This window comes from Bos mutus, chromosome 19, assembly GCF_027580195.1.
Source record: "Bos mutus isolate GX-2022 chromosome 19, NWIPB_WYAK_1.1, whole genome shotgun sequence".
NCBI lineage: Eukaryota > Metazoa > Chordata > Mammalia > Artiodactyla > Bovidae > Bos > Bos mutus.
The window spans coordinates 39,057,317-39,067,821 of NC_091635.1; the positions used below are offsets into that span (position 1 = coordinate 39,057,317).

Consider the following 10,505-nt stretch of genomic DNA (forward strand, 5'->3'; position numbering starts at 1 on the left):
AAGGAGCTAAAACTCAGTATGGCCCAGGCAGAGCTTTGCCAACTGGTCTCTTCCCTGAACTTCTCAGATGCAAATTCTTCCCTCCTCCAGGGAGGAGTCCTTTCCTTCAGCTTGGGACTTAAGACTTCCATCAAAAATGTGTCCATGTGCACATATGCATGAGTTTGTCCTAGGGGTTCGCAACTGCAAACACCTCCCTGCTTGGTGCTGCCCTGGAGGCTGTGTTGATGGCCAGGAATCCACTTTTTAAAAAAAGATAAAAACGAGTTTTCCTGTGTATCTTTTCCAGGAAAAAGATGCTCAAAATCCAAATCACTTTATTGTGTGGCAGTTAGCGCTGGAAAAGTCTCAGCTTTTCCTGTCATCCCCTACTCATTCAGGATGCCAAGGTCAAAGTCCATTGAGGCCTCCTAATCCTCCCCCTTTTCTTTGAGTGCAGAGCTGGGCTTATGAGTCTTAAGTACTGATATTTGTCTCTTAATTGGAGATGGTGAGGTGCCCTAATAGTAGGGAAGATTTCTAGGTAGAAAAAGAAACGCAGGGATTACAGAGGCTGCATCAAGGTCATGGGGGTGGGGGGAGTGGAAAGGGGATGCAAAGGCAAAGGCCTTTGTAGAGCTTTCAGTCTGCAAACTGGTCCAAGAACTTGAGGTAGGCCTGGCGCTGGGGTGCAGCTGCTGGAATGAAGTGGCCACCAGAGTGGGTAAGAGTGATGGCTCCATCGAAACGGCTACACAGCTGCATACTCTCCTGAGAGGGGATGACGCCGTCAGTGTCCCCAAAGACATGGAGGGAAGGCAGTGACAAGGGGCCCTGCATGATGGGTTCCATGAGGCCAAGGCCCCGCGGGCAGAAACCAGATACGAGGATGACAAACCGGGGCAAAGGGAAGCGGGGATCGCCGCCTTGGCCAAGGGCACACACAAGAGCGGCCAGCGCGGCCCCCTGACTGAAACCAAGGATCCCATCGAAAGGCCCCAGCTTGTTCAGTGCCTGTGCCACCGTTTCCAGAGCTTCCTCCAGACCTCTGCACGCCGTGGGCTCTTCCAAGGCCAAGAAAACGTCTGCCTCCTGTTCGGAAAACCACCAGCCTTGAGGCTGCTCCTCCGGAGGGCAGGGTCCTACGGCGATGAAGGACAGAGTACAGAGTTAAGGCAAGGGGAAATCCAGGGGAAATGAAATAAAGGGAGTGAGGGAGGGTTTGGGAATGAGGGAAAGAGAGGTGGTTGAGGCAGAGTAGCAAGTCTGGGGAAAATGAGGCGCGGAACAGACTGACCTGGAGAGGAGATGGATAGAAGTCTGGGAGGACCAGGCAGGAATATAAGCAAGAGGCTAGGTTTGGGAGAATGGCAGGAATGTGGGGAGGGACAGGGTGGCTGTGTGCAGGCAGGTGTTACGCGGACGAAGCAAAACAGAAAACTCTGGGCGCATTTCCGGGCAGGGCTCCTCTCACCGGAGTCTGGCCTGGCGCCCTCCGACCCCGCTGCGTCCACGACCGGGTGCGGGCCGCTGAGGCACACGAGCTCTGCGCGGCCCCGCAGCGCCTTCCGCAGCGCTCCGGTCTTCTCACGGAAGCCCCGCTCGCTCTGCCGAAAACCCGCCAGACACAAAATCCGCAGAAGCGGCTGCGCAGCCATCCTGCATAGCGCGTGCGCGACAGAGGAACCGGAAGCAGCCTTTCCCCGAGCGGAACTTGAACACGAAGGGCGGGACCCAAAACAGCCACCACCCTGGAGGCGGGCCTCAGAGCAAGCGAACATTGCCATGACAACGGGGAAGAGGGTGCGGCAGGTCCAGAAGTAGGGCTGATACCTGGGAACCAGGAGCGTCTCAGAGAGCGATCGGCGACACCTCCTCGTCTCTGCAGCTGCAAGCCTCGCAAGCCGCGGCTGGAGAGGGGCGCGCGGGCCCCCCCTGAACCTGAGGTGGCAGACTTTGGTCACGGTCCCGCTTCTGCGACGTTCCCCACCCCGCTGTCGTGCATTTCCCTTAGCGGCCGCAGGGCGGCGGCCTCGGCTCGCGCCGCCTGGGCGGCGGCTCCCAGGCCCCTCGGTCTTCCTTGGTGTCCCTTCCTACCTTCCCCAGGGCCAGCCGGCCTGGGACCTGGAGCAGCCGATCCCGCCCGTGGTTCACCGTCCACGGCCCCAAGGAGCTGCTGGCGTAGAAGTCCATAGGGTAGGGCTGCTGCCAGGAAATGTCCCTCAAGGCCACCGCCGCCTGGGGGAGAAAATCTGGACAGTGACACTTGCCGACATTTTTCTACGCAGGATTATTTAATTCAGTCCTCACGATGACCTACGAAGGTCCTATTATACCCATAGCATAGAAAGGAAATGTGAGGTTCAGAGAGCAGGAAGGGACTTGCGCAAGGCCACACAGCTAGGAAGTGCCTCCGCTGTAACCTAAGTGCTGCTCCACTGAGGACCCCTTCCAGGACAGAACTAAGGGTAAAGCCCATTCTCCCCCAGGGATTTTCAGAACCTAGTGTTACCTCATAGGGTGTGAGCAGCGGCCTGGGGAAGGCTGTACCCCAGTCGATGGACAGGCGTGGACATGCCACCTGCACCCACCTATAAGAAGGGAAATCAGGTCAGATCCTGGGGGAGGGGGTAGCCTCCCTGTTCCTGCCAGCATGCTGAAGAACATGACTGTGTCCCCAACACACTCAACGGGGTTTACTATTAATTCGAAAGTAAAGACTGTCACCCACTGCTGTTTAGAATAGCACTATGACATTGTTTTCTTGTTTCCTCCAATGTGAGCTTTTTTAAGGTTTTTATTGAATTTGTTACAATATTGCGTATCTTATGTGGGATCTTAGCTCCCCAACTAGGGAATTGAAACCTGCAGCCCCCGACACTGGAAGGTGAAGTCTCAACCACTGGACGGTCAGGAAGTCCCTGACTATGACCTTTCTGAAGAGAGGGCTTGGGCAGCATGTTTGCAATCAGACCCCAGGATAAAATTTAGCGCCTGGTCCAATGCAAGTGCCAACCACCCCTCAAACTCATCTCACACAGAACGACTATGATGTAGCCGTTGCCTGTGAGCCCCCAAGCCAAAGTTGGGTTGACCCATAGCCAAAAGTAGCCCCTGGGAGATGAGTGCTCTCTAAACATTAAAATTTCATGGTCATGGGAGCACGACTCCAGCCTGCAATAGGTGATGGGCAGAACCCAGATTCTAAGCTTCCTTAGCCAGTCATCGCTAGATAGATTAAGGTGGGGAAACGTACACATCCACCTCGGGAAGGAGGCTGAGCTTGCTGGGGAAGATCTCAGAGAGCAGCAGCCTCACGAAGGGAAGTCCCAAGGCTTGGAGCCGAGATTCCAGGTGCTGTTGGGAGAGGGAGGCAGAGCTGGGGTGATCAAGCGGCCAAAGTAAATCCCTGGGCCTCCTGATTTTCTCAGCTGGGTTCCCAGCTAGTCCCCTTTCCCAAAGCCCTCTAACCTCCAGGATCTTGGGACTGCCTTGGCGGCCCAAAGTGCCCAGGATGAGACCCCAGGATTTAGCTGACCGGGCAGTGGCTATGGCTTCCTGGCGGTTGGCCTGCATGCGCTGGTGGTCATAGTGCTCTCTGGACAGGACCTTGCTGTAAGGGTCGTATCTGGAAAAGAAGCTGTCAGGGTCACTGGGACAGCCACTCACAGAACTTGTGCTGTACACACAGCTCCCTCATGCAGCACCTTGGTCTTCGGAACCTTCAGGCTCCATGCAGGCAATTAGGAACAGAGGCAAGAGCAGAGACTGCTACTGGGAAGATCAGTTCCACAGCTGGAGCAGGCATGAGTGAGAGAGGGTTCTAGGATCTGGTTGTGGATCCAGTGGATGAGGAGGTGCTGTGTAGCAGCAACCCTACGTCTGGGATCCAGATTTAGAACCTCAGATCCTCAGGGCTGGGGGCTGTTAAGTGGCCTTGGGGTGAGGAAATTTGGGGCTGACTGAGGGTCTCAGGGGCAGGGGACTCCACCCCCTTCCCAGCTGGTCAGCCCAGTCTAGCCAATACCGGTAAGCGGAGATGTTGGGGTTGGCGATCATGACAGACTCCAGGTGGAAGCGGCCATCTCCAAGATACCTGCAGCAGGGAGAAAGCGGGTCATGAGGGTGGGATGGGGCACCAGAAGCAGGCACCGGCTTGGAGGTCCAGAGGACTGAGTTCTTGGCTGGTTACACTGCGGTGTATATGAACTGGGACAAGCCACCCTTTAAAACCCCTCCTCCCACCCCCAAGGCCCTGGCTGTCTCACATGTAAAACAGGAGTTTGAACTGGAGGACCATTAAGGCCCCTCTAATTATGTAATGCAGAGTCTAAGAACTGCCCCTATCCCCACCCGAACCTTCTAGGGGAAGAGGAAAGAGCCAGCCAGGGTCATGGGAAGGCTCTAGAGAGACTAACGTGGAGGTAGGAGGCCAGACTGTCCCTCACCTAGCTCAGTACGGATGTGGGAAGTGGTGTTCAGGGTGTCATCTGGGCCATAAATGAGCTTTCAGGGTGTATATATAGTTTGACTACTCTCTGCTCAAAATAGCTCTTGGGTCCAGTTACTGAACTGTAATAAGAGCCACTGTTTACTGGGCTCATGCCTTCGGTGTACCAGGCCTGGGCTAAACACCTGACATATATGACTTCACTCAGTCCTAACAGGTAATCCTCCAAGCTACCCATTTCACAAAAGATACTAGTGAGGTTCAAGGATGTTGAGAAACTTGAATCCCCATTTCAAAAAAGATACAAGTGAGGTTCAGAGATGTTAAGAAACTTGCCCAAAGTCACACAGCTCTGTTAAGCAGTATACCTGGGACTTGATTCTAGGCTTAAACACCAGGCTGTATCAAGCAGGGCTAGGAGATGCTGTCCTTAACTGTACCTTCCCAGATCATGGAGGCCACAGCATGGAAGACAGTCCACGTGGCAGCTCCTTCTCTCTTGGGAGACCACACCAAATTGTGATGAATGGCCAACACACAGTCGGGGTGTTCCTCCCTCCAACAGACACCTGAAGCCCCCAGGGGCAGGCATGTATGAGCTGAGAGTTATGTATGCTCAGGCAAGAGGGAATGCCCATCTGGGAGCAGGGCTGCCAGGGAAAGGGAAGGCCCTGATGTGGGCCTCTCTGGGGGCAGGGATGTCCTATGTGGGTGCAGCAAAGCTTGCAGGAGCAGCATCAGCAGCCCCGGAAGTGGGGCTGAGTCAGGGGACTGCCCCTCCGCCTTCCCTGCCATTAGCTAAGAATGGGGCTCCCCTCCTCAGTCTTAGCGGGGGGGCTGTCGGCTCCGAGGCTGGCTGCATTCACACAACATTAAGCATTTCTATTACCTAAAATAATTAGGCGGCAGGAGACACGCTGCTCCTGCTTGTTAGCTGTCCAGATGCTAAATTAATGGGGCTGCAGCCTGGGCGTGCCCATCCATCTTCTCCAATTATATTTGCACCATTTTGAGCCCCACCCTTGTCTGCCCCCATGAGGCCCTCATTCCTGCCCCACCCTGGGGATAGTCTTCTGGATGTTGGCCAGAGCACTGGAGAGGGAGCTGGGGAACCTGAAACCCTCTTTGGTCCCCATCTTGCAGGGTGACCTTGAGCGAATGGCTAAGGAATCTGAGACTCAGTTTCCTTTCCTGGACGATGAACCTCAGCGTTCAGAGGAACCTAGGGAACTTTTCCTATGTCTCTATGACTGGCCCGCCATTTTCCACTTACACCACAGCCTCCACCTCCTTGGGTAGGCAGGGAGACGTGCAGCCCAGAATCTCCCCAGGAGACAGGGGCTTGCACTGTGGGACACTCACACGATACTCAGCTTTCAGCTCTTGGGCGGCTGCCTGTAGGGAGAATGAGGGAAGGGAAGCAAGTGGACGGGGAGGGAGAGCCAGGCCCAGAGAACCAGCCTGGAGCACCTGACGTGGGGACCCAGGAAGAGCCCGGAGACCAGCTCACTTACCTGCAAGGTTGACACGAACTGAATGGTGCTGACCAGCGCAAGGGCACTGGCTGGGGGAAAGGTGAGGCGGATAGAGTCCAGGAGGTGGGCAGTGTCTATCCGGATGTCCACAAAGACATACAGCACCCGGAAGTCTTGGGCCGAGGTGTCCATGGGAACTGGGAGGAGAGAAGAGTTCAGGAGACTGTTTTGGAAGGCAAGAGGGGCAGAGGACAAGCAGCTTCAGCCTGAGGACAGTCGGGGGGTTCGGGGAGGTGGGGAGGATAGTGTCATGGGTCTTTTAGAAGCTCCATCTCTGCCACTCAACTGGGGTCCAGCCTGCTCTACTACCAACAGCCTTTCAAACACCCACAACTGGGACAGCAGCATGGTTTCCAAGGCAACCAAGTCCAAAGGCAAGCTCCACCCATGGAGCAGGAAGGCCAAGGCCATCCCAGATGCCAGGAGGGACCCATGCGCGCAAGCAGCACCAGGCACTGCAATGGAGATGAGCGTGCACTTCCGCCTCCCTGCCGGGTCTGGGCGTCCTGGCGGCCTGTACCCAGGCAGCTGTGGCCATAGTGGACCAGGAAGTCAGCTCCCAGGGCTCTTGCAGTGAAGTCGTCCACACAGCAAGCCCCGTAGGTCACGTCTCCCATCACCATCACTTCGGCCTCCGTGAACCTGTGGGGGTGGAAATGAGGGGACAGTGACACAAGGAGTGAGGTGGCAGAGAGACCTGAATGTGGCATATCTCAGGGCCCAGCTCTGCTCTGCCTGCCTCTCCCAATCCCTTGGGTTGGCAACTGCCACTTCTGCCAACAGAGTAGGAGGGGCCCAGCTGCTACCTCCCCCAGGTCTGGCAGCAGCTCCTGGAACTCTAGCTGTATGCGGATGGACTCTGCAGCGCCCTGGTTCCTCTGCCCGGACTCCAACTGCAAGAAGGACCCCCGCCCCCCAGCCTCAGCCTGGCATACATATGGGTCAACCACAGACCTCCGCTGCCCTGACTCATCCCACCCAGAGCCAGATGCATGCACATACTGGCAAAGACACCGGTTTCCACGCCCTGGCACTGTGACGCGTGGTGGATGCGCATAACCTCCCAGTCGCCCAGAACCCCTGCTGCCTTCCCACCCTTAGTCAAGGCCCTCTGTGCCAGGATGGGGGAACCCATGAACAGCTCCCCCACAGCACATGGTGCCACCCACATGCCTCATGCGTCAGAAGAGTGGGCTATGGCCAGCGCACTGCCTTGGGATCTGCTGCCAGGCCTGAATCACTGGGGAATGGGGGTGGGTGAGGAAGACCCCACAGCCCCTAAACTCACCACAGGAATGGGGCCAGGGGCCCAGCTCTTCCCTGAGACCCACCCCTGGGGCATGGAGTCCGGCTCAGGGACAGGGAGGTGGGGGGGGTGTCTCCCTGTTCTTCTCCTGGGGGTGTGGTGGGGAACACTGAGCTGCTGCCAGGCAGCGCCCCTCCCCCCACACCACCCCTTTCCCCAAATCAGGCTGTGCACAGAAGCAGATTATTCAGCTCCTTAGAATGCAGCCCAGACGTCTGAGTCAGCCGGAGCACTTAATTTTTTATAGATTAAAATGTATGCAAATTGGCCTGAGCCCCAGAGAGCATCCCCAAGGGGCAAGAGGGTGGGAGCAGGGAAGTGAGTCTGTGGCTGCGGGATGCTAGGCGGGGTGGGGGGAGGGCAGCAGCAGGGAAGTGGGAGGTTCCCATCACGAGATGACCTCCCTTTCTTGTTTCGCCTTCCCTGTTCCTGTGCCGGTTCCAGATGGCTGAGCGCTCACCCCCCTCCTGAGGATGGCTCATTGTATTGAAGAAACTTAGATGAGGGAGGTGGAGGAACTGAATACCATCTCCTAGGCACTTCTCCTGCTGCCAAGCCCCCCTTGCCCCGCTCCTCCAAATGTGCCAGAGAAAAAGTCTCCCCCCATAGCCAGACTCCACGCTGACCACCCAGCCCATTCTAGGGTCAACTCTAGGGGCTCTCAGCTTCTTCCTGAGGCCCCACCATCTGCTCTGGGCCCAGCTTTGAAGACAATGAAATTGACTCATTTCTCCCTCCCAACTTCTTTTTTTTAGGGAAGGGGAGATTTATAGAGACAAGGAGGTATTGTAGCAGGCTAGGAGTTTAGACTGGGGTTTTTCCCTTGGTGTGTGTATGGTTGTGGGAAGGAACACAGTAAGGCAGAGGTCCAGAAAGGAAAAAAAAGGATGTCAATAGCCAGAGCTATAATGGACACTGGGAAGGTCTCGGTTCAGCTTCCTCAGTGCCCCAAGGCTCACCTTTCCAAGATATCCACAATGGTACAGGCGAAGAGGAGGAGGCCTTCGGGCATTTGTAAGGCCACTGCAAAAGAGTGCAGAGACATGAGAGCACAGGGCTGGGAAAAGGCTGGGATGGGAACACCCCCCTGGCTGGGTCAGACCACCTCTCCACCTGTACTCCAGCTCAGAGCTTGGGGGGCTCACCCTTCTTGGCCTGGGCCTGTTGGATCCTCCAGATGGTCTTGGGAACCTCAAAGTTATAGTTGGAAGGCAGGACTTGGATGGCCGCCTGCAGCTGGGGATTGTTCAGGATCTCAGCCGGGATCTGATTGGCCAAGCGGCCCCGAGGGGCTCGACCTAGGATAAATGTGAGAGGCCTGAGTTGGTGCCTGGCCTAAATCACAGCCAGACCTGATGGAACTGTTAATGCCACCCAACTTTAAGGCCCAGATCCCAGAAGCCAAGGAGATTGGCCCAGCCTTCTTCCCCACTGAGTTCATCCTGAAGCTGGAGAGACAACCCACTGAGCTAGGAGGAAGTCTGTGTAACTAATTTCCATGTTATGAGATTATTGGGAATCAAGGACTTGAATGTGTAGCTCACCCTGAGAGTAGAGCTGGCACCAGGGGACACAACTGAGGGGAAAATGGGAAAAATATCCACACAACTGCCCCTTGATAGAGAACAATCCTGAGGAAAGCCTAAGAGCCCAGCCAGCCCAATCAGTCTGGGAAAATGTCCCTCTGCTCCCAGCCCCTGAGAAAGCCTTGAAGTTCTGAGATCCTAGATATGAGATCTATAAACAAACTGTTATAAGTACTAATTTAAAATACTTTCTTCCTTACTCGAGTCCCATTGACTATGTCTACCCTGGTTAATTCTTGCTTCTTCCCTCTCCTCATTCAAAAGGTAAATAAGCACCATACATTTAACCAACTTAAGTTCCCTAGTTCCATCATTCTCCCCCACTTCCCATTCCTGGAAGGCTGGAAAGAATACACTCTAGTCAGGACTGTAGGCAAACAGGTAGGATAGAAAAGTGATCTTGCCCTTTAAGGGCTTGTAGTCTAGAGGGCGAAATGTAGGGACACAAATAATTACAACCCCCCACCGCCAAGATTAAAGGAGAAGAAACACTGTAGTCCTTTAGGAAGCCTACAGCCCCTTACTCGGCATCCTTACTTCCCACAATGCAGTTTAGCCCAACCTGGGCATCTCTTTAGGCACCAGACAGTTCAAGAGTGTGAAAAGGCGAGAAATGGACTCATTTAGCGAGTATTTATTGAGCCTGTACTATTTGCCAGACTTCTACCAGAGATCCTGCTAGACTGACACTTCAGCCTCTGTGTGTGGGTACGTGTTTGGGGCAGCAGTAGACACAGGGGTGATGATGGTGATGGTGCAGTGGAGTAGAATGGCAGGCTGGGACCCTAAGTCCCGATCTGAATGTAACCACTGCTATGGTACTTGTTCAGTTGTTTCAAAGGCCTTGGAACACCAGTTAAGTGCCTCTGGGCCGGCCCTCACAGAAGCTCCTCTGACAGGCCCAAGTCCCTAGTGGTTGCAGGGTTGTGGGAGCCGCTAGTCCTAGCAGCTCAATTTGTCCCAAAGGCCAGTAGGCTCCTCCTTCTTTACCATTTGGCTGTAACCTTTTGTTTACGTCAGTATTCGCCAGTAGACGGTGAGATCCCTGAGAGCAGGGTTGCAGTCTAGTCCCTGCACCTAGCACAGGCCTGGCATTCAGCGGGCGCTCCATAAGTGCCAGGTTAATGAAACCTTGTGCCTCTTACGTAAAGCATTCTCTGAAGGCAGACTTGAGGAATGCCCCGTCCAACACGCCTGGCTCCTTCCCTCCCCGTCGGGTCCATCTCATCCTTGAGTCTTCATGAGTCTGTCTGCCCGCCAAGGCAAGGAGGCAGCGTTTCTGGCTTGAGGATTACAAGCTTCTAGGAGGGGTTGCTCCCGATGGTGCCCTAAGGTCGCATAAGAAAGACCGGTCCCCCTGGACTCCAGCGACAGTGACTCGGAGCGAGTGACTACGAGACCTTCCGAATCTGGCGGAGAACGGCATCGCCGCCGTTAAAGTGGGCTGGTCCTGTCCCTGACTCAGGGGCCCTACCCCGAGATGCGAGGTCCGGAGGCCGCAGCGTCCTAGCACCCACCTCTGCCCGAGCCGTTTCGGCTGCAAGACTCTGCGGCCTCGGCCGCCACCAGCGCCGCCATCGCCAGCGGACCCACGTTGGGACCAAAAAAGACAGCGCTAGAAGAATGCAGAGAGCGCAGACAGTGCGATA

The 10,505-nt window shown here is 55.4% G+C and overlaps 2 protein-coding genes across 4 annotated transcripts; both read right to left on the reverse strand.

Annotated features, from left to right (window-relative positions):
* Positions 1 to 300: 300 nt before the first annotated feature.
* On the reverse strand, positions 301 to 1,681 carry OVCA2 (OVCA2 serine hydrolase domain containing). Its single transcript, XM_005888251.2, has 2 exons — positions 1,454 to 1,681; positions 301 to 1,121 (listed from the first exon to the last, which is right to left on the reverse strand). The coding sequence occupies exons 1-2, from the start codon at positions 1,635 to 1,637 to the stop codon at positions 622 to 624; spliced, it is 684 nt and encodes a 227-aa protein (XP_005888313.2). The 5' UTR covers positions 1,638 to 1,681; the 3' UTR covers positions 301 to 621.
* On the reverse strand, positions 983 to 10,505 carry DPH1 (diphthamide biosynthesis 1). Of its 3 annotated transcripts, none has more exons than XM_005888250.3 (13): positions 10,374 to 10,505; positions 8,416 to 8,568; positions 8,230 to 8,293; positions 6,485 to 6,606; positions 5,944 to 6,101; positions 5,703 to 5,824; positions 4,007 to 4,075; positions 3,451 to 3,607; positions 3,236 to 3,336; positions 2,492 to 2,570; positions 2,077 to 2,217; positions 1,813 to 1,920; positions 983 to 1,121 (listed from the first exon to the last, which is right to left on the reverse strand). In XM_005888250.3, exons 1-12 carry the CDS (start codon positions 10,432 to 10,434, stop codon positions 1,831 to 1,833), a joined length of 1,317 nt encoding a protein of 438 aa, XP_005888312.1. In that variant the 5' UTR covers positions 10,435 to 10,505; the 3' UTR covers positions 983 to 1,121; positions 1,813 to 1,830. The 3 variants fall into 3 exon arrangements, with proteins under 3 accessions (XP_005888312.1, XP_070246349.1, XP_070246348.1); XM_070390248.1 differs by having other exon boundaries at positions 10,002 to 10,467; XM_070390247.1 differs by having other exon boundaries at positions 9,847 to 10,467.